The 23,746-nt window shown below is 44.1% G+C and overlaps 1 protein-coding gene across 3 annotated transcripts in view; it reads right to left on the minus strand.

Moving 5' to 3' along the window:
* Positions 1-8,862: 8,862 nt before the first annotated feature.
* LOC142857474 (zinc finger protein 568-like) overlaps positions 8,863-23,746 on the minus strand; it is a 62,127-nt gene continuing 47,243 nt past the window's right edge. For 2 of the 3 annotated variants that reach the window (XM_075985778.1, XM_075985787.1), the window contains exons 8-10: positions 18,413-18,536; positions 16,981-17,076; positions 8,871-14,301 (exon numbers count right to left, since the gene is read on the minus strand). In XM_075985778.1, the coding sequence (XP_075841893.1) occupies positions 12,866-14,301; positions 16,981-17,076; positions 18,413-18,536 (1,656 nt within the window). In that variant the 3' untranslated portion in view covers positions 8,871-12,865. Of the gene's footprint in view, positions 14,302-16,980; positions 17,077-18,412; positions 18,537-23,746 lie in introns of all 3 variants that reach the window. The other variant, XM_075985769.1, reaches the window with a different exon arrangement.

Consider the following 23,746-nt stretch of genomic DNA (forward strand, 5'->3'; position numbering starts at 1 on the left):
GACTGTCCTGGAAGTCACTCTGTAGACCAGGCTGGCCTTGAACTCACAGAAATTCACCTGCTTCTGTCTCCAAGTGCTGGGATAAAAGGCATAGCTGCTGTTTTAATGAGATCGTGGAATCCAAGAAAGGTGGTTGCTAGCAGGATGGACATCAGCTAGCAAGACTGAGGTTATAATCTGTGTACACATCCCACCATTTTACCACCTTCTGCTGGCTAAAAATAAGTTCTCACACTCAAGATGAAGCTGAAGATTACAAGACAGGGACCAGTGATGGAAGTTTAGAGCTGTAGTAAAGAATGGATAAGAATAAAGTAGCTAAGACTTGACAGAGAGCAGTCATGATAGCATGCATCCCTTAAGTGATGTCCATGATTGTTGGCAGTATTGTCAGTTCGTATAAAAGGAAGATGATCCTATGGAAGTAATACATGTAAAAATGCTTCTTTTTACATCTCTGCATTTACAAACCTCAGAGTATAACCTCTTCGAGGTAAGATCTTGGAGGTTATAGTAATTGGGAGATTTTTGTCACTTCATGACTGAATTTCATGAATGTATGTTGTTAAAACTTAACCGTTAAAGAATCAGAGAGAGTGACATCTTCAAATTAAACAAAAAAGCAGATCATTTCTAATCCCCTCTCTGACAAGATTCGGGATGAGCCACACAATCTCAAGGATAGCATCAAAGACAGCTAGCCACCTGGGGATTTGGCTTTTATGTGTACACACATGTAAAGGCTGGGGCTGGGGAAGGGCTTGGTAGTTGAAGTGCATGCTGTGTGAGCATGAAGACCCAAGTTTGGATCCCAGAACCCATGTTAAATGCCAGGTAGATGGAGTGGCTCACCTGTGGTTCCGGCCTCTGGAGATAGAACCTGGATGTCCTAAGCAAGTTGGCTAGTAAGACCATATTGGGCATATCGCTGAGCTCTGGGTTGGATTGAGAGACCCTACCCCAGTGCTTACAGTGGAAGAGTGGTCAAAGATGGCTCCTCAGATAACCTAGGACCTCCACATGCACCTGTGTGCATGTTCACTACACACGAGCCCACACACATGCAAATGCACACCGCATTCACACAATAGTAAAAAGATTTACAATCAGTATACCTTTTGTTACTCACACGAGCCCACACACATGCAAATGCATACCGCATTCACACAATAGTAAAAAGATTTACAATCAGTATACCTTTTGTTACTCACATGAGCCCACACACATGCAAATGCATACCGCATTCACACAATAGTAAAAAGATTTACAATCAGTATACCTTTTGTTACTCACATGAGCCCACACACATGCAAATGCATACCGCATTCACACAATAGTAAAAAGATTTACAATCAGTATACCTTTTGTTACTCACACGAGCCCACACACATGCAAATGCATACCGCATTCACACAATAGTAAAAAGATTTACAATCTGTAACCTTTTGTTACTCAGGTCACTGCATTTTCAACCTGTGTTTCACGCTGGGCCTCTTGACATGACCCTGCTAGGACTTTGGTCCTTATCGTGTTGATGACTGCACAATCCAGTCAGCAGTAGATGATAGCAGGACACCAACTCGTCGTGTTAGTTAGAAATGTATTTATTTATTGAGACAGAGTCTTACCATGTAGACCAGGCTGGCCCAGAACTCACAGAGATCTGTCTGCCTCTGCCCCCAAGTGCTGGGATGAAAGCATTTGCCGCCATGCCTGGCTAACATCTTACATTAGCAGAGGAAAGCAACATGAACATTGATTTTTCTTTTCCATGTGAACCACTTTTCAGTGTCAACAAGTGTTCATCAAATTCAGGCTTTTTTTGTTTTTGTTTTTTTTCCCTAAGCAGATTTCACCAGTAAATGCAGAAAAACAGAGATAAAAGGGGGGGAGGGAGTTGTCACTATTTTCCAGACTCTAGGGGAATAGTGGGTTCAGAAAACAAACTTCAGTGAATATTGGATTTTTGTTGTTGTTGTTGTTGTTTTTGTTTATTTTTTTGAGACAGGTTTTTCAATGTAGCCTTGACTGTCTTGGAGCTGCTCTGTAGACCAAGCTGGCCTTGAACTCACAGAGATCTACCTGCTTCTGCCTCCCAAGGGCTGGGGCTAAAGGCGTGCGCCATCACTAGAATTTTTATGTGAAAGATGTGACCACTTCTGATCCCTTCATTGACTTTGACCTCAATAAAACTGTGACTCTCAGACATTAGCCACCTCCCGATAGGGTGCAGCAGGCCTGCCAAGGTGACCCAGCAGCTCACTTGCTGTAGGAGCCCGTTCCTACAGTCAGCTAAGGTACCTGGAATGGGGATCTTTAAGGCCAAAGGATGTCAGATGAAAGAAACTGAGACATAAGATACAGGATAGAATCGGGAGGTCTGTTTGGCGGTTGGTCAAACAAGCAGCCAAACAGCCGAGAATTTATTTTAAAACTTGCTTATATGCAAAGGCAGAACTAAGCACAGCACAGTCAGTATCCAACCACAAGACCATTTCTGCCCTTGAGTGAGCAGCCTCCTACCTAACCTGCACTTGCTGCTCAGAAGCAGCCTCACTTTCTACCTTGATGTTCCTGAGGCTTGTGGTCAGCAGCGTTCTTCCTACTAGATAGAGTGTTCTTATGGGCAAAGTGCTCTTCTCCTTGGGCCAAATCAGAAGTCTCTCAGAGTCCTCAAGGTTATTGGAAAAAGAAGAGCAGACAAGCTTGAACTTAAATGACTTATAAATCAGAATGAACTCCAGATGGAAACTGAGTCACACATGGGCTCTCTCAACTTTTCAAATTCTTTAAAATCAAGAGCTCCAGGAATGGATGGACAGAGCAGATTCAGCACAAGGAAGCATCCATTTTGACCAAAGTTGATAAAATTCTCAGAACAACTCACCGGAATTCTACAGCTTTGTGTGGCATGAAGAAGAAAAGGGGAGGCCCCATAAAAACAAAACTGAGTTAAGTATGGGGCGTCACTTTGAAATAGTTTGAAGAAAAAGTGTAAGCACAATGCTGGGAACAGGAGGAAGTGGCAGGTGGGTTCTGACTGTTAGAGATGCATTCTTAACAAGATAGACCAATGCGCATCACTGGAGAGCCGGCGTGATGGTGCACATGTGTCCAGACGCTGGGCTCGGGACTAGTGCAGCAGGATTGCCAGTTCAAGGATAATCTGGGCCACAGCAGGACTAGGTCCAAAATGAAATGGACAAAAATCTGGCAAAAGGAAGGGGGTTGACAAAATCAGGCCTAGTGCTGCACAACTTTAACCCCAGCACTCGGGAGGCAGAGGCAGGTGGATTGCTGGATTTGAGGCCAGCCTGGTCTAAAGAGTGAGTCCTAGGACAGCCAGCGCAACAAAGATAAATCCCTTCTCAAAAAAATGGTGTTGGCAAAATGAGTCTAGAGTGCCAGAGCATTGCTAGTGGCCGATTGTGGTTATTTGATCATGGAGGGCCATTGTTCCATTTCACATTAGTACGTATCTGATTCCAATGTCTTAACAACCAAAACAAATAGGAAACTGTGAGATGCCTGCATATTTAAGCTGGCTAAAGGCCACCAAACTGACAAGGAGGCAGGTGACATCCTTTGATACACCAAGGGAGTTCTTTGTGAACTTGACACACAAAATAGGTGTTGACTATCAAGAACTGTGAAATAGATGTACTAAAGCAAGCAAAAGCTTTAGGAAATAATCCTTAACAAGATTTTCAAATGAGCTTGATTAAAACAAACACTAGTGTCCGGCCAGGCTTCCCAAGGAAGGGGTGGACATTAGAGGGGCAGCAGTGGTCATTTCTGTGTCAGCCACTGAGAGGGAGGAGCTATGGGGAGCACAGTGCAACCGCTGCTTCCCTAAAAATGGCCAAGGTTGCCTGCAGGTGCGGACGTGCAGGGTGACGAGAGGCCCCACATTGACTGAGGATTTAATGGTATTGGGCTAGGGTGGAGTCAGGAGCCCGGTGTGCCTTGACTCTAGGCGGCCACCAGGAACAGAGCTCCAGCAGATGGCCAGGGCACTGGGTGTAGGTCAAGAGACTGTGCCACGACTGGGCATTTGCCCCTACCCCCAAGAGTATGCTGTATCCACTTCTCTCCTTGGAGAGTGGGTATATGGAGACACGGCAGCCATGGATGCTGGCCTGGAGCCTGTCAGACCTGGGGAGTCTCCACAGAGGCTTTCTTGCTCGGCTGAGACCCAGCAGTTGGAGCTGGGAGGTGCCCAGTAGCCCAGTGTGCTCAATGTGCTCTTTTGAGGAAACCACTGGCAGGAGTGATGGGTATTTTCATGCTCTAGTGGGCCTTGCAAACTTAAAAACAGACGGCTTTTTGTTGCATTGAATCCCAAGACCAGTTGGATGGTGGTGGGCCCTGGGAGATCCTGCCTGTTCTCAGTAAGAAGATCTCACTGTACTACGTTAGGCTTATTACGTTTCCTAGTCAGGGTTTCTGTCGCTGAGCCGAAACACCAAGACCAACACCAGGTGGGGAAGGAAAATGTTTATTTGGCTTACGTTTCCATACTTCATCATTGAAGGAACTCAAGCAGGGCGGGAACACGGACACAGGAGCTGATGCAGAAGTCGTGGAGGGGTGCTGCCTACTGGCTTGCTTCCCATGACTTGCTCAGCCTGCTTTCTTAGAGAATACAGGACTTACCAGCCCGGGGATGGCACCACCCACCATGGGCTGGGCCATCCCATCAATCACTAATTAAGAAAATACTCCACAAGTTTGCCAGGAGCCAAATCATACAGAGGCACTTTCTCAGCTGAGGCTCCTTCCCCTCAGATGATTCTAACTTGTGTCAAATTGACATAAAACTAACCAGAACATTGAGCATCTAGACAATGGAGTCAGGCTAGGCTGCCTGTGGTACCATTTTGAAAAAGCATCTGACTGCTAATTGTTTGAGGACGGGAAGCCCATTTGTTCAGGGTGCAGGGGCCAGCACAGTTGCTCACTCTCGGGGGCAGTATGGTCAAGTAGGACACCCACGATACCCGAGAAGCTTAGTGGGAAAATCCTTCCAACAGCGCGTGCCTGTGAATGCATGCAGCTACAGGTACCTGGGTAGGAGGTAGGAATCTCAGGGAACTGGTATAGATTCCCTGGTCCAGTGTTCCATGTGACAGCTCACAGCCCATTCGTCCCCAGATGTCTTTAATAAGATCTAGGCCTGCCCTCAGGTACTCCTGGAGGCTGCTTTCTGAGTTCACGTAGAGTCTGGACACAGCAGAGCTAACATAGAAGATGACTCAGGCCACCAGCATGTCTGTGACATATTTTAATACTTTACATGCTATCTAGAGTCATAGGCTTCTTGAATTGTGGCCATGGTGGATGGATGTTGTGATGGGGCAGAGCTCAAGAGATTGTTCAACAGTTAAGAGCATTTATTGCTCCTACAGAGGACCAGAAAGAATTCTGTTCCCAACACCCATGTCAGATTGTTCACGACTGCCTGTAACTCCAGCTCAAGGGTTCTGATTGCCCTTTCCAGCCTTCACAGATACCTGCACTTATGTGCAAATCCCCATGCAGACACATAATTAAAAAGAAAGGACTTGGGAAGCAGAGGCAGGTGGATCTCTACGAGTTCAAGGGTAGCCTGGTCTATAGAAAGAGTTCCAGGACAGCCAGGGCTACCCAGAGAAACCCTGTCTCAAAACAACTGAAAAATAAAGCTTGCCAGGTGTGGTACCACGTGCCTCTAATCCCAGTACACAGGAGGCAAAAGTAGGTGGGTCTCTGAGTTCCAAACCAGCAAGGGAGACTTAGACCCTGTCTCAAAAAAAAAAAAAAACCCACAAATAAATTAGAAAGTAAATATTTTTAAAAATCTACTTGCTCTTGTGATATTGGCAGGTATGCTATGTAGGGCCTGTGACTGTCAGTAGGGATGTCATTGTGGCCTCACCTGTGTGCACACTGCCACAAGCCTCCTGCAAGCATTTCCACGCCAGGACCAACAGGTCAGTCTACCATCAAAGGTTTCTCAGCTCTGCTAGGCATGGGAATCCCAGAGAAGTAACTGTGACAGGGTGCTTGTTTTACAAGCACAGACTCTAGAACTGGCTGGAAGACAACCTAGGCCAGTGCCACCTCCACCTGTCTTTTTTTTGGGGGGAGGGGATAGAGTTTAGTTAGTGGGTTATGGAGGGGAAGGAGAAGGGGAGAAGAGATCAGAAGGGGGAGAGCCCTCGTCTGTCTTACAAGCAGAGCAATGCTAACGGAAAGAAAAACTAGGCTAACACATCACTTCAAGGATTTCCCTTGAGGGCAAAGTCACTCTCAGAAGCCATAGGTTATTAAACAAAATCTCAGTGCCAGAGATTGGCTACCTCCATATGAGTTTTACCAGAAAGGTTCTTGAGCTCCCTCCCCACAAATTAGAAGACAATTGGCACCGTTTTTGTTTGCATGGCAGAAAGATTTGATAAGTCGGTGTTGGTGGCAGGAAGATTTGATAAGTCGGTGTTGGTGGCAGGAAGATTTGATAAGTCGGTGTTGGTGGCAGGAAGATTTGATAAGTCGGTGTTGGTGGCAGGAAGATTTGATAAGTCGGTGTTGGTGGCAGGAAGATTTGATAAGTCGGTGTTGGTGGCAGGAAGATTTGATAAGTCGGTGTTGGTGGCAGGAAGATTTGATAAGTCGGTGTTGGTGGGCAGGCAGAGCATAGCGCAGCTACCAGCTTGAAGAGTAGAGATCTCCACTCAGCTAAAGTGGAATCCTCAAGTAGGGTTCATAAGGTGCTGGCCCTACCACCTTTTGCATATAAGCTGATTCTTTCAGTAGATGTCTTGTGAAGCCATAAGCATTCACCCTTGGGGCAAGATTCAGCAGAGTACGGATTACTGGGCACAATTCTTTCCCATGTACTGATATATTGGGCCATCCCAACCACTTCGTGGGACCTCCTGTGGGAAATTTAGTCACACAGTCAATAACCTTGTGTAGTAATAAGAGCAGCGGGGCTGCGTCCCCAACACCCCAGCCGCCTGCTCGGCTAGCTTATGCCTCGAAATAATTACACAGACACTGTATTCTTTTAATCACTGCTTGGCCCTTAGCTCTAGCCCTTACTGGCTAATTCTGATATCCCGATCAACCCATCTCTGACAATCTGTGAGCACCGGTCTTACCGGGAAGATTCTAGTTCAGAGCTTCATCGCATGTGTCTGCCCAGGAGCCTGGAGCATGGCGTCTCTCCTGAGGCGTCTGCTCCCGAGAGGAGAGCTGTTGGGTCTGACCTCACTTCCTCTTCCTCCCGGCATTCTGTTCTGTTTACTCCACCCACAGGGCCAAAGCAGTTCCTTTATTAGCCAATGACCTTCCTCCATCAACCTTGGTCCCCACAGTCTAATCTCTGCCTCATTCCCTGAGATACGTTAGATATAACCTTCTTGCCACCATCTTCCATTTGGCAGGAGATGTAGTCAGGAAAAGAGGAGCCTTTCATATAGATCACATTTGGGACCTTCAAAGATAAAGGGATGGCCGGGCGGTGGTGGCGCACGCCTTTAATCCCAGCACTCGGGAGGCAGAGGCAGGCGGATCTCTGTGAGTTTGAGGCCAGCCTGGTCTACAAGAGCTAGGTCCAGGACAGGAACCTAAAGCTACAGAGAAACCCTGTCTCAGAAAACAAAAAAAAGATAAAGGGATGTCCAAGCTCAGAAAATTGCCTTTGTTTTGTGTGTGTATAAACTAGAAACTTTACAGAATAAGAAGAGAACAGCAGGAGAAAAAGATGCTGATGCAGAAAAGTACATTGTGGAGAGTTCATTTCGCCCTCAGCTATAAGTCCCATGCTTGCTGTGAGTCTTCCTCTGGACTGGGGGGACACTGAGGCTGATCTCAGAGCTCCCTGATATATAACTATATTCAGTTTTGTTTTGTCTTTTTTCCCCTGGAAGTTCTTCCAAGTCATTTTCATTGGGAGCCTCAGTATGGTTTTAGTAATTTTTGGGAAGACCTGTGTATTTCCTTTGTGTCTGCCATGGGACTGGCATCTGGACTTTATGTTTTGCTTTTCCTTCTTTTTCTAAAAATTCAAGTTTTTTTTATTTAATCCAGCGTAGTGTACAATATTCAGGACAGGACTTAGTCAAGGGGCCGAGGGGCTGTTTTCCTTTGTGGGGCTGATGTTTAGGGCTAGAGACTAGCCCTAGTGTGCCTCCTGCCTGGTCTGTAGCTAGTGCTGAGGCTGTGCAACTCCCTGGGCCTAGACACCATCCTCTGGACGACTCAGGCTTCCTCTCTGGACCTGCAACTTCACTGCGATTTCTGCAACTCCCTGCATGCCTTTAGTCATAAACAGTCACTTTTTACTGGGACTCCACTGCTTTTGGCAGATGCAACCTAGATTCTTCAGCTGGCACATATCGGGGTAGCAGACATTTTCCTCTCGAGGTGACCAGTGTTTAGACCCTCATCCTTCATCAGTGGAACAGAGTTAGTGTGGCACTTCCCTACATATGCCATAGTACATCAGGCCTATAGCTGTTAGACTTTCTTCCTAAGTTAAGCATGGCTCCTGAGTTTTGCTAAATGCTCTTTAAATGAAAAATTTTTATTAAATCCCTCAGTGCTTAAAATATATAGATGTTATCTACTTCTGTTGTTCTGTGACCATAATACATAAAAATGGGGAAAAAGCAGACCCAGCAAGAATTAGGTCTGTCCTTGTCTCTCCCACACACTGTCCATGTCAGAGCAGGAGCTGACTCTGAAGTCTAAACGGCTATGTGTCACCCACGTGTACACTTGAGTTTGATCTTGCAGACCCAGTGGACTAGGTTCTTTCCTCTGCAGGCCCAGGACACAGAGCTCCATGAAGGAAAAGCAAGACTTCATTATATTTTTCTGAAATGATTTATTTTATATAATTTCAACCAAAACTAAGCAAACAAAAATCCATGCTTAAAAAATACTGGGCCATCCTTACACACGCTACTGAGTCTCTCAATTTTTAGGAAAGAAGACTTAAGGCAATAAAATACAGAAAACTACTTGGCATAAAAGATAATTCAGAAACAAAACCAGTAAAACAGCATACAGACAAAAGCTATTTAAAATAAGGGCGAGGAAACTACACCTACAGGCACAATCCACCAGCTGCCGTTCTGTGAAGGTTTGATTGACACAGTATATCCAGTTTGGCCAGAAAGGTAACTGACATCTTTGGAGAGCGACATTATTTTGCTTGGGCTGTGCTGTGCATCACAAGACACCGAGAAGATCTCTGGCCTCTGCCCACGAGACACAAGCAGCAATCATCTTTAAAGTGACAAACAAAATGCCTGCGGACATTGGCAGATAGATGTCTACTGGGGATGCGGCAGAAGTGGCCGAGAACCCCTGGCTCAAACGGGATGCGTTTCCCTGCTGCAAAGGGTGCATGGAAACAGGCTCCCAAAGCCTGTAATACTGCCTGGCCCTTCATAAAACAACATTTGGTAACTATTATTTTAATATAAACAAGGGCAAATTAAGACCATAAACTGCTAATGTGGTAATATGATCTAGCCATGTTTCTACAAAAAACAAAAAAACAAACCCAACTCCAGTTTTTGTTTGTTTGTTTGTTTTTTGGAGACAGGGTTTCTCTGTAGCTTTGGAGCCTGTCCTGGAACTAGCTCTTGTAGCCCAGGCTGGCCTCAAACTCACAGAGATCCTCCTGCTCTGCCTCACGAGTGCTGGGATTAAAGGCCTGCACACCACTGCACCACCGCCTGGCCCAACTCCAGATTTACAAAGGGAGACTGACAGCAATGTGCAAGTCACAGAAACAAAACTCAAATGTCCACAGGCACAGGAGATGCTCGGCCTTGCTGGCAGTTTAGAAGTGCAAATGGAAGGCACATTTTCAGTCCTGGTTTACACTGCTGGGAAACACACACATTGCTGTTGAGATAATGGCAAGCTTCCCACAAAAATAATAAGGCACCGAGTATATTTTAAATCTACTATGTTAAGGCAAGGATTCAAATAGCAGGAGTTCACCTGCTTTACAGAAGCAGAAACTCCAACATACGGCAATATCTGGGTCCTGAACTCATCGATGATGGTGAAGAACGGGCTGTGTGAGTACGTGAAGCTGGTTAGATCTGTGCTGACTAGGAAGAGGTTTATAGTAGATCACCACGCGAGGAAAGGCGGCTGCACTCCTCTGTGTGCTTGCACAAGTCCATTCAATAGCCTTCCCACCCAGAACCTGTTACCAAAGGGTGTGCCCCAGCCGGAGTGAGCACGGAGCACGGCGTCCACTGACAACAGTGTGCGCAACGCTGCTTCCCTAAAGAAGGCACTGCAGTCTATTCTTGCTTTCAGGTGCATCATGACACACACATTTGGGAGAGGACATTCAAGTCTTGAGAAAAGTATGTACACATGAGCAGAAAAGTAAAGAGCTATCCTTCTAACACTGAAATTAGTACTAATATCACATTTAAAATCCTGCTTTTATTAATTCTTATAAAATGTGTGCAAGTTTTATTTTTAGAATAGTTAAAATTTTAGATTTATTAATATACCAGTGCAGATTAAAATTCCCATTTAAAAAATACTTGATGGGCTGGAGATGCTCAGTCAGTAAAGTGCTTGCTGTACAAGCATGAGGACCTGAGTTCATCTCCCAAAAATCCACATAAAAAAGTCAGGTGATGTGGCACTTGCTTTTAACTCCAGTGCTAAGGCTACAGAGCCAAGTGGGTCCCTGGGGTTCACTAGTCAGCCCCAGCTCATGAGGACCTGTATCAAAAAACCAAAGTGGATAGTAGGCACTCCCTACCTGGACTCTGCCTGCACTGTCTGCAGTAGTCTGTCTAACCCTTAGCAGCGTGAGCCGGATGGACTCACTAGAGGGCACTGTTCCCAAGTGGAAGCCCGCAGGCAGGGAGGTAACTTCCCTTCACAGCAGCTGCTGTGAGTTTCTCTTTGCTCAGCAGCACCTACAAACATCTGAACAAAGCACCTCCTTCCTTTTCCCTGGGCTTCAGACAGGACTTGCTGTCTAGTCAGAATACCCTCTACTCTAAGTAAAACATCGGATTTGTAGATAGCCGACTTGATTTTAGATGCTGTGCTTTTCCAAATTTGGTAAAATGTTTGCTCCTGCATAGCTGTGAGTGCACTGTATCCTGAAGAGGTAGAAGATTTTTAGCTGCCAGATGACTTAGGTGTAGAGGAAGTAGTGTAGTTGCTTAAGCAGGTTCTCTTTGGCTCTCACTTCATTCAAGAAAACAATACATTTCCAGGATATAAAAAGACACCATCAAATGCTTTAAGTAAACAGCCTATATATTACTAAGTCAAAGCTGAATATATATTTTGATAATATGGCTAAAAGTACTTTAAAAATACTGCTTCTCTATGTCAGATATACTATAAAAGCTAAAATTTTATATAAACACCCTACCTTACTGAAACTGAATATATATATAAAATATTTTAAATGGTAATTTCTAAGAGGTACACTGTAAAGAGCTGAATTTTCAACATATGCATTCCTTATTCTGCAGTTCATGGTTTCCTGAAGCCACAACGTCAATAACCTCACATTGCCTAGGACAGACTCAGCTTCTGGCCCTTTGGACTGCAACACAGATCAGGCGCCGCCTGGCGCCCAGATGTGCTCCCTGCAGGTGGGAAGACGATTTCCCTGTCTTCTTACTAAAGCCCACGTGCACTTCTGCTCAGATCCTTTCGCACACGTGAGACCAAGTGTGCAGCGAGGAGGACCAGACCGTATGTGGTTGGCGACATGGCAGAGGGAAATGGTAATGCCAACAGATAGGCAAAGCCTACACTTTGCTTGTCCAACCGGCCTTAGCCCAGAAACCTTTCATCTTCAGCCCACACAACTCTTGTGTCATCAAAATAACGGTCTGCGTTCAAACCGTGAGCCTCCTGACAGCAGAAGGGCACACGGGGATGAAAGCCTGCAGTTTTTCTTCAAAAGGAACCTGTGTTCTCTAACAGTCTAGGGGACAATGCAAAATGTCCCTCCATCCACTGGGCATGTAAGGCTTTCCTTTTATAAGATTGTTATATAAAAGTTCACAAGTTTGAAAATAACAAGAAAGCAGCTATCTTTGGTATACTTTTTCTTGGAATATCCTTCAAGCTAGCCTCAAACTTGTGATCCTCCTGCCTTTGGCTTCCAGGTGCTTAGATTACAGGTGTGCAGCACAATGCCCTGATGCAGTTGGTGCAATTTAAAAACTAGGTAGATGCTAGTCTGCAAGCTGTACACAGCCTCACAGTATAACTAGACATACGATGCTAACATTGCTAATTTATAGAAGAATTTTAAGGTCAGCAAGTAATTTACCCTGCTCCGACTCTTGAGTAAAAGGTAAACATGGTCAAGTCCTTTCCACACTTCCTCAGTTCAAGCTCATTTTATAGATAAACCTGCAAATATTTCATAGAATGTGACTGAGATGAAGGGAGAATGTGCTGCACTTTGAACGTAAGTGTGACCTTAAGTACGAAAGATCACATCTGTAGCCAGGGGAATGGCTAACTCCTCTGATGTATTTACTGCCTCCTCAGTGTGAATTTCTCTGGTGTGAATTCCCTGAGGCCTATTTGGCTCTGGGCCACTGACAGGGCATTCCTACTTTCTTTATATTCATGGGAATTTCCAGTTTTCCATTAGCTAAAGCTCACGATAAATTCTGCAACAATTAAGTCACTTCTAATTTCTCTACTTGTAAGGTTTCCTACTGGTGACAAATGTCCAGTCGTTCCTGGCCTTAACTGGGTGTGCGTGTGAATTCTAGTGTGGATGAGGATGTTGCTGTCCCACCCGTTAGCCATCCTAGGGGCTCTAACTGCAGGACTTTCCGATGGCAGCGTTTCCTCATTCACTCCTCTGCCCTGTGTGAATTCTCTGATGTTGGGTAAGGTGAGAGCCACGAATGAAGGCTTTCCCACACTGCTTACACTTATAGGGCTTCTCCCCAGTATGGATTTTCAGGTGTCGACTAAGTTCTGAGCCACGGCCAAAGGTCTTCCCGCACTCCTTACACTCATAGGGTTTTTCACCACTGTGGCTTCTTTCATGATGCGTTAGTTCTGATCTTCGAATGAAAGCCTTCCCACACTCCTTACATTTGTGGGGTCTCTCACCAGTGTGAACTTTTTGATGTCTAAGGAGTTCTGTGGTACAAGTAAAGGACTTTCCACATTCCTTACATTTATAGGGTTTATCACCAGCATGGGCTCTCTGATGTCGGGCAAGCTCTGTGCCACGACGAAAGCCCTTGCCGCATTCCTTACACTTATAGGGCTTCTCACCAGTGTGAACACTCTGATGTCGAAGAAGATGTGAATCAGAGATAAAGCCTTTCCCACACTCTTTACACTTGTGGGGCTTCTCCCCGGTGTGAACCATCTGATGCAGAGTGAGCTGTGAGGCACAACTATACACCTTGTCACAGTCCTTACACTCATAGCGCCTCGCCCCAGCGTGAGTGAGCTGATGAAGACTAAGCTGAGTGTCGTAACGGAAGGCCTTCCCGCATTCCTTGCACATATGCGGCTTCTCACCAGTGTGGATTCGCTGGTGCCGAAGGAGATGTGAGGGCCGGGTGAAGGCTTTCCCACATTCCTTGCACTCAAAGCACTTCTCGTCAGTGTGAACCCTCTGGTGAAGACTGAGCTGTGCGACAGATGGGAACGCCTTCCCACACTCCTTACACTTGTAGGGCTTCTCACCTATATGCAGCTTCTGATGGTGACTGAGCTGTGAGGTAGAATGGAAACCTTTCCCGCATTCCTTACACTTATGAGGTTTCTCACTACTGTGAGTACTCGGAGGTTTCGAAATGTCAGAACCACAATTAAGGGCACTTTTCTTATTTTCATTGCTTTTTTTGCTTTCATGAAGTCTTTGGTGCATAGTCAAGTCTGACCTACAGCTAAAGACTTCCCCACACTGTGCACACTTGGTGCCCTTTTCCTTATTGTGCATTTGCTCGTGTTCAGTGAGACATGGCCAGCACATGAATGTTTTCTTACATTTCTTACATTTATGGGGTTTTTCTCCAGAGTGAGCTTCTTTATGGGCTGTGCACTGGAAGGAACTAGGCCTCCTGACAGAGGTCACCACAGCTTCTTTCAAATGTCCCTCCTGATGGTCCTGTTGCATCTCCAGCTGGCCTGTGATCTCTCGGTTACCTCTGTTGTTCTCATGGCTGGACTGTGTACGGTTTTTTGCCGTCTTCTGTTGCAATGATATAATTCTGTAGCCATCCTCTGGAAGGAAGTTCTTGCCTTCTCTTCTAGACACCCAATCTGTAAGATAATAAGAGAGCGAAGGTCGTTTTCACATGCCAGAAGGGAATATTGCAGGAAGTGACAGCTAAGGCAATGAAAACAGAAACAACTCACAACACGACACTGAACTCTGAAGACGGAGAGGGTATGGGATGAGACACAGTGAAGAGAGCTCAGAAAGGAAGGTAAAGGCCACATTCTTCCCACTCTGGTGGGCACCCAAATCAGACAGGAATCTTACCCCAAACATGCTATCCAGGAACTGCCTAAGAAAACTGAGAGAGAAGATAAACAGGCACAGGCAGCAACAGCTCCCACCTCTAGCCTCAGATCACAAGCAGATGGCTCCGTTTCCTTCCTGTATCTCAGCAGTCTTGTTCAGAACCGTTATTGCTAACGAGTCACACCATGCCATCCACACAGCATGCTATCTATCCTCCTAGTCCTGCCGCACCCCCTCATGTCCACTGTGCACAGCGGTTCAAATGTCGCTGTTAAAATAGAGAGATCAGCCGGGCGGCGGTGGCGCACACTTTGAATCCCAGCATTAGCGAGGCAGAGGCAAGTGAATCTCTGTGAGTAAGAGGCCAGCCTAGACTACAAAGTTCCAGGACAGCCAGAACTGTTACACAATAAAACCCGCCTCAAAAACAAAACAAACAAATAAATAAAATAAGATAGGGAGATCATAGCACCTTCTATTAGAACCAACTCCTCCACAAGGTGGCTGTAAAGACAGTTCAGAGGTTACACGTACTTGCCGCTCTTGCAAAGGGCCCAGGTTTGATTCCTAGAATCTAACCCAGGTAGCTTACAACCACCTATAACTTCAGTTTCAGAAGATTTAATGCTTCTTTTGGCTGCAACACTTATATGTGCATACACATACAAAATTAAAAATAAATCTATTCCTGGAGAGATGGCTCAACAGTTAAGAATATTTGCTGCTCTTGTAGGTGACTTGGGTTCAACTCACACGACCTACAAGGCGGCTCACAACCACGCATAATTCCAGATCCAGGCATCCTACTGTCTCCTCTGATTTACACAAGCACCAAGGAGATAAGTGGTGCACATGCATGTGTTCAGGCAAAGACACTCAGACACAAAATGAACAGATTGCCCAAGTATCTTAGTGGAGCTGGAGAGAAGATGGCTCAACAGTTAGGCATACTTGCAGCTCTTGTACAGGATCCGGGTTTGGTTCTCAGCACTGGAGCTCCAGGGACTCTCACTTACTGAACTCCACAGGCACTGTATGCACATGGTGCCCAGACAGACAGCAGGTGGCATGCGCACGCAAACACACGCACATAAGAACCTTCTGAAAGCCTGCCCTCTCGTACCTGTTTCTGACCTTAGCTAACTGCCGGTGGATGCTCTTTACGCTGTACAGCACAGCCTTTCTTTAGAGTCTGCTGGCATCCATTCCCTAAGATGTCACTACGGCTCACTCGGCTGCTTTCCTGGGCCTGATGACCTTTACAGCGCAGGGTGCTCACTGTTCTACATACTCGGGTTTTGTAAAGCACAGTTATTACATGCCATTTGGTATTTCCCAATAATATAAAAAATTTCAAAGACCCTCATGCTTGTAAGGAGTGTACTCTACTGACTAGAGCTGTCTCCAAGCCCTTAACACAAATTCTTAAAAAAAAAAATAAGTTTTCAAAAGTCAGAAAAGGTAAGAACATGTCCCAGTTAGCTCTGAGGTCAGTATTATCCACAGTTTTCTTTGGGTGTTCTGCTTTGATACAAGAATTCTAAAACCATTTAATGACAAGGCTACACATACTAGTGCAGATGTGAAAACAACCCACACGTCCAGCAGTAAGTGGAAAAACAAAACGCAGTGTGTCCAACCATCAATACTATCCTATGTTGCCAACAGCACACAAGAATGATGGCCCTAAAAATGTAGCGTGACGTGAAGAAGCCGGCCATGGAAGTCAGTCAGAGGCTGAGCATGCTGGGTGTGGACAGACTGCTACCAGGTTTGCCTGTGGTAAAATCTCTGAAGGCTGTTGATGAACACCCAAGTCCACAAATGCTAAAGCCTTGCCCACTGCACACTTTAAATGGATGAGTCTACAGCGCATGAGTTGTACCTCAATGGAGCTGCTTTAAGAAGCCAAGAGAAAACTAGACTCAAAATGCAGATAAAACGGTTGTCACAGGGTTCTTCTCTGGAACAAGAAGGAAGTGTGACAGGAACGTGGTGAGACAGGGAGAGTGAGGACTCAGAGCCTCACTGGGCAGAGGGTGCACGCCTTTAATCCCAGCACTCAGGAGGCAGAGGCAGGTGAATCTCTCAGTTCGAGGCCAGCCTGTTGTACAGAGTTCCAGGATAGCCAGGGCTATAGAGAAACCCTCTTTTGGAAAACAAACAAAAACAAAAACCAAAAACCAAAAAAATCCAAAGCCTTGTGCTAACAGTGATTCTCAACTTTGGCAAACCTCTATTTCCCAAACTATTTACAAGTCTTAACAGAGCAAAATTACAACATGAGGAACTGTATTTATTAAAGGGTCGCAGCATCAGGAAGGCCGAGCACCGCAGCTCTAGAACATCCTTTCTCCCAGCCTTTGGCTTTGGTTGCCAGGGAGCTTTCCCAGCAGCACCTAGAGTGCTGCCTTCTCACAGGCTGCCTGGGTGACAACCTGCCAGGCCTCCCCAGGTCCAGGACCAGCACTCACCGGGATGCCATTCTTTCGTCTCATTCCTCATCACCATCCAGGGCTCTTTCCCCTGCTCTAAAAGGGAGATCACACTCGGCTTAGTGTCAGCAATACCTGCCCAGAGACAAAAAGGGAAGCTTATGTTGTGCACGTCAGCATCCGTGTCAGTTCAGGAGGCAGAGGAAAGAGGACTCTGTGGGTTCAAGGCCAGCCAGGGCCACACAGTGAAACTACAGTAAAATAAGTCCAAGACTGTCAAGAGAGAAAAGGAGGGTCTCAGACCTGAGAGGGGAAGTGGACAGAGGCCTCCCTCCTACCCAGAAGCTACTATCTCTAACTGACAACCACCAGCAAGGAAGAAATTAAGTTTTCTCTAGAGGGTCCTTCCTGGGGATAGGTCCCACCCCTTAGGGCAGGACCAGGCTCAGCAGTAGCTGGAACATGAACTTGATGGGACTGTTGGAAGCGCCTGTCTCAAAATGCTGGGTTTGGGGTTTTGTTTTCCTTTCTTTCTTTTACAGCTTACAGATCTTTACTTGTATGTTATGACTATGGTCGTCTCTGTGTGCATCTTCCTCTCTGCATGTGCTCCCTGTGCTTTTGCGGTTTATTTTCCTGTTTATTTAGGTTTGTTTATTCTGGTTTGTTTTCTAATGAGAGAAAGGAAGCGTGTGGATTTGGGTGGTGGGAAGTGGAAAGGATCTGGGCAGATTTAGGGGAAAGGGAAAAGCAACCAAAATAAGTTGTAAAGGTACTTGCTATACAAGTCTGGAACCTAAATTCAATCCTCAGAACCCATGTAGAGATAGATGGAGAACCGATTCCAGAGAGTTGTCCTCTGACCCTATGTGCATGCCCTTCCCCACCCAACAGTAATAATAAGGAAGAAATAAGTTAGGGATCAAAGTGAATAAACACTGGAGGGCTGGGGAAGAGAAGACGCCTCCCTTCCTCTCCGTGTGTGGGTATGTGTGTGTGTATGTATGTACGTGTGTAAGAAACATCATTAGTTTAGCTCAGTACTTGAAAAGTGTTCATGAAAAATTCAACAAAAGTTTTTGATGAAGGTCTATACCCTCAGCACCTGTAATGCTAGGCAGGAGGATTGTCATGAATTTCAGACTATTCTGGGCTGCATAGCAGACTTTGTCTCAAATAATCAACAGGGGCTGGAGAGGTGGCTCAGCAGTTAAAGAGCACTGCCCTCTCTTCCGGAGGACTGGAGTTCAGTTCTCAGCACCCACACAGTGGCTTACAACCATTTGTACCTAAAATTCTAGGGGATTCGGTGTCCCCTGTGGTTACTGTGGGTACCAGGCATGCACAGACATACCTGCAGGCAAAACACCCATACACATAATAAAATAATAAAAAAAAAATCAACACTCATCATAAAGAACTTGAAAATTTTGAAGGGCAATTCTGGATTTTGGAGGGTGAATGACCTTACCTAGTGAGATCAGGTTGCTGTATGTCTCCAACATTACATCCTGGTACAAATTCCGGTGGGAAGGGTGCAAGCACTTCCATTCCTCTCGACAGAAGTAGATGACCACGTCTTTGAAATGCAAGCCCTGGAATCACACACAAACATGCCATTTGTGAAATCAAGATAAAAACTTCAACAGAAAGGACAGCAGAGATGACAATTCCCTGGAGAACCTGGCTAGACCCTTCCATATGCACAGGCCAGTGTGGGACAAAGGTGCACAAATGCGGTCTGAGCACGCCTCCTCCTTGGCACTTCAAGTAAAGCTCATGTAAGTGGTGTTTCTCAACTGAATGGAACTGTACGTGCAGGTACACAGCATCTCCTCATCACTGCCTCCACTCTTCCTTCTCTGCAGACGCCTGTCTGTGTGTGTCTGCTCTGTCAAACATTTTAATATTTTAACTGCTTTTTCTAACTGGTTACTTTTCTAAATCTAACTGTAATCCTGTGCTACAGTGTAATGCAGTCTTCCACAGTGTAATCCTCAAGTGTGATACAGTCTTCCACAGCGTAATACTCAAGTGTAATACAGTCTTCTACAGTGTGATACTCAAGTGTAATACAGTCTTCCACAGTGTAATACTCAAGTGTAATACAGTCTTCCACAGTGTAATAATCAAGTGTAATACAGTCTTCCACAGTGTAATACTCTACTGTAATACAGTCTTCCACAGTGTACTACTCAAGTGTAATACAGTCTTCCACAGTGTAATACTCAAGTGTGATACAGTCTTCCACGGTGTAATACTCAAGTGTAATACAGTCTTCCACAGTGTAATAATCAAGTGTAATACAGTCTTCCACAGTGTAATACTCAAGTGTAATACAGTCTTCCACAGTGTAATACTCAAGTGTAATACAGTCTTCCACAGTGTAATACTCAAGTGTAATACAGTCTTCCACATGTAATACTCAAGTGTAATACAGTCTTCCACAGTGTAATACTCTACTGTAATACAGTCTTCCACAGTGTAATACTCAAGTGTAATACAGTCTTCCACGGTGTAATACTCAAGTGTGATACAGTCTTCCACAGTGTAATACTCAAGTGTAATACAGTCTTCCACAGTGTAATACTCAAGTGTAATACAGTCTTCCACAGTGTAATAATCAAGTGTAATACAGTCTTCCACGGTGTAATACTCAAGTGTAATACAGTCTTCCACAGTGTACTACTCAAGTGTAATACAGTCTTCCACAGTGTAATACTCAAGTGTGATACAGTCTTCCACGGTGTAATACTCAAGTGTGATACAGTCTTCCACAGTGTAATACTCAAGTGTAATACAGTCTTCCACAGTGTAATACTCAAGTGTAATACAGTCTTCTACAGTGTAATACTCTACTGTAATACAGTCTTCCACAGTGTACTACTCAAGTGTGATACAGTCTTCCACAGTGTAATACTCTACTGTAATACAGTCTTCCACGGTGTAATACTCAAGTGTAATACAGTCTTCCACAGTGTAATACTCAAGTGTAATACAGTCTTCCACAGTGTAATACTCAAGTGTAATACAGTCTTCCACAGTGTAATACTCTACTGTAATACAGTCTTCCACAGTGTACTACTCAAGTGTAATACAGTCTTCCACAGTGTACTACTCAAGTGTAATACAGTCTTCCACAGTGTAATACTCAAGTGTAATACAGTCTTCCACAGTGTAATACTCTACTGTAATAAAGTCTTCTACAGTGTACTACTCAAGTGTATTACAGTCTTCCACAGTGTAATACTCAAGTGTAATACAGTCTTCCACAGTGTAATACTCTACTGTAATACAGTCTTCCACAGTGTACTACTCAAGTGTGATACAGTCTTCCACAGTGTACTACTCAAGTGTATTACAGTCTTCCACAGTGTAATACTCAAGTGTGATACAGTCTTTCACAGTGTACTACTCAAGTGTAATACAGTCTTCCACAGTGTACTACTCAAGTGTATTACAGTCTTCCACAGTGTAATACTCGTGTAATACAGTCTTCCACAGTGTAATACTCAAGTGTAATACAGTCTTCCACAGTGTAATACTCAAGTGTAATACAGTCTTCCACAGTGTAATACTCTACTGTAATACAGTCTTCCACAGTGTAATACTCAAGTGTAATACAGTCTTCCACAGTGTAATACTCAAGTGTGATACAGTCTTCCACAGTGTAATACTCAAGTGTAATACAGTCTTCCACAGTGTAATACTCAAGTGTAATACAGTCTTCCACAGTGTAATAATCAAGTGTAATACAGTCTTCCACGGTGTAATACTCAAGTGTAATACAGTCTTCCACAGTGTACTACTCAAGTGTAATACAGTCTTCCACAGTGTAATACTCAAGTGTGATACAGTCTTCCACGGTGTAATACTCAAGTGTGATACAGTCTTCCACAGTGTAATACTCAAGTGTAATACAGTCTTCCACAGTGTAATACTCAAGTGTAATACAGTCTTCTACAGTGTAATACTCTACTGTAATACAGTCTTCCACAGTATACTACTCAAGTGTGATACAGTCTTCCACAGTGTAATACTCTACTGTAATACAGTCTTCCACGGTGTAATACTCAAGTGTAATACAGTCTTCCACAGTGTAATACTCAAGTGTAATACAGTCTTCCACAGTGTAATACTCAAGTGTAATACAGTCTTCCACAGTGTAATACTCTACTGTAATACAGTCTTCCACAGTGTACTACTCAAGTGTATTACAGTCTTCCACAGTGTAATACTCAAGTGTAATACAGTCTTCCACGGTGTAATACTCAAGTGTAATACAGTCTTCCACAGTGTAATACTCTACTGTAATACAGTCTTCCACAGTGTACTACTCAAGTGTATTACAGTCTTCCACAGTGTAATACTCAAGTGTAATACAGTCTTCCACAGTGTAATACTCTACTGTAATACAGTCTTCCACAGTGTAATACTCAAGTGTAATACAGTCTTCCACAGTGTAATACTCAAGTGTAATACAGTCTTCCACAGTGTAATACTCAAGTGTAATACAGTCTTCCACAGTGTAATACTCAAGTGTAATACAGTCTTCCACAGTGTAATACTCAAGTGTAATACAGTCTTCCACAGTGTAATACTCAAGTGTAATACAGTCTTCCACGGTGTAATACTCAAGTGTAATACAGTCTTCCACGGTGTAATACTCAAGTGTAATACAGTCTTCCACGGTGTAATACTCAAGTGTAATACAGTCTTCCACAATGTAATACTCTACTGTAATACAGTCTTCCACAGTGTAATACTCAAGTGTAATACAGTCTTCCACAGTGTAATACTCAAGTGTAATACAGTCTTCCACGGTGTAATACTCAAGTGTGATACAGTCTTCCACAGTGTAATACTCAAGTGTAATACAGTCTTCTACAGTGTAATACTCTACTGTAATACAGTCTTCCACAGTGTACTACTCAAGTGTGATACAGTCTTCCACAGTGTAATACTCTACTGTAATACAGTCTTCCACGGTGTAATACTCAAGTGTAATACAGTCTTCCACAGTGTAATACTCAAGTGTAATACAGTCTTCCACAGTGTAATACTCAAGTGTAATACAGTCTTCCACAGTGTAATACTCTACTGTAATACAGTCTTCCACAGTGTACTACTCAAGTGTGATACAGTCTTCCACAGTGTACTACTCAAGTGTAATACAGTCTTCCACAGTGTAATACTCAAGTGTAATACAGTCTTCCACAGTGTAATACTCTACTGTAATACAGTCTTCCACAGTGTACTACTCAAGTGTATTACAGTCTTCCACAGTGTAATACTCAAGTGTAATACAGTCTTCCACGGTGTAATACTCAAGTGTAATACAGTCTTCCACAGTGTAATACTCAAGTGTGATACAGTCTTCCACAGTGTAATACTCAAGTGTGATACAGTCTTTCACAGTGTACTACTCAAGTGTAATACAGTCTTCCACAGTGTACTACTCAAGTGTATTACAGTCTTCCACAGTGTAATACTCGTGTAATACAGTCTTCCACAGTGTAATACTCAAGTGTAATACAGTCTTCCACGGTGTAATACTCAAGTGTAATACAGTCTTCCACGGTGTAATACTCAAGTGTAATACAGTCTTCCACAGTGTAATACTCAAGTGTAATACAGTCTTCCACAGTGTACTACTCAAGTGTAATACAGTCTTCCACAGTGTAATACTCAAGTGTGATACAGTCTTCCACAGTGTAATACTCAAGTGTGATACAGTCTTCCACAGTGTACTACTCAAGTGTATTACAGTCTTCCACAGTGTACTACTCAAGTGTATTACAGTCTTCCACAGTGTAATACTCGTGTAATACAGTCTTCCACAGTGTAATACTCAAGTGTAATACAGTCTTCTACGGTGTAATACTCAAGTGTAATACAGTCTTCCACAGTGTAATACTCAAGTGTAATACAGTCTTCCACAGTGTAATACTCAAGTGTAATACAGTCTTCCACAGTGTAATACTCGTGTAATACAGTCTTCCACAGTGTAATACTCAAGTGTAATACAGTCTTCCACGGTGTAATACTCAAGTGTAATACAGTCTTCCACAGTGTAATACTCAAGTGTAATACAGTCTTCCACAGTGTAATACTCAAGTGTAATACAGTCTTCCACAGTGTAATACTCAAGTGTAATACAGTCTTCCAGAGTGTACTACTCAAGTGTAATACAGTCTTCCACGGTGTAATACTCAAGTGTAATACAGTCTTCCACGGTGTAATACTCAAGTGTAATACAGTCTTCCACAGTGTACTACTCAAGTGTGATACAGTCTTCCACAGTGTAATACTCAAGTGTAATACAGTCTTCCACAGTGTAATACTCAAGTGTGATACAGTCTTCTACAGTGTAATACTCAAGTGTGATACAGTCTTCCACAGTGTAATACTCAAGTGTAATACAGTCTTCCACAGTGTAATACTCAAGTGTAATACAGTCTTCCACAGTGTAATACTCAAGTGTAATACAGTCTTCCACAGTGTAATACTCAAGTGTAATACAGTCTTCCACAGTGTAATACTCAAGTGTAATACAGTCTTCCAGAGTGTAATACTCAAGTGTAATACAGTCTTCCACAGTGTAATACTCAAGTGTAATACAGTCTTCCACAGTGTAATACTCAAGTGTGATACAGTCTTCCACAGTGTAATACTCAAGTGTGATACAGTCTTCCACAGTGTAATACTCTACTGTAATACAGTCTTCCACGGTGTAATACTCAAGTGTAATACAGTCTTCCAGAGTGTAATACTCAAGTGTAATACAGTCTTCCACAGTGTAATA

This window comes from Microtus pennsylvanicus, chromosome 1 (assembly GCF_037038515.1).
Source record: "Microtus pennsylvanicus isolate mMicPen1 chromosome 1, mMicPen1.hap1, whole genome shotgun sequence".
In the NCBI taxonomy this organism is placed as follows: domain Eukaryota; kingdom Metazoa; phylum Chordata; class Mammalia; order Rodentia; family Cricetidae; genus Microtus; species Microtus pennsylvanicus.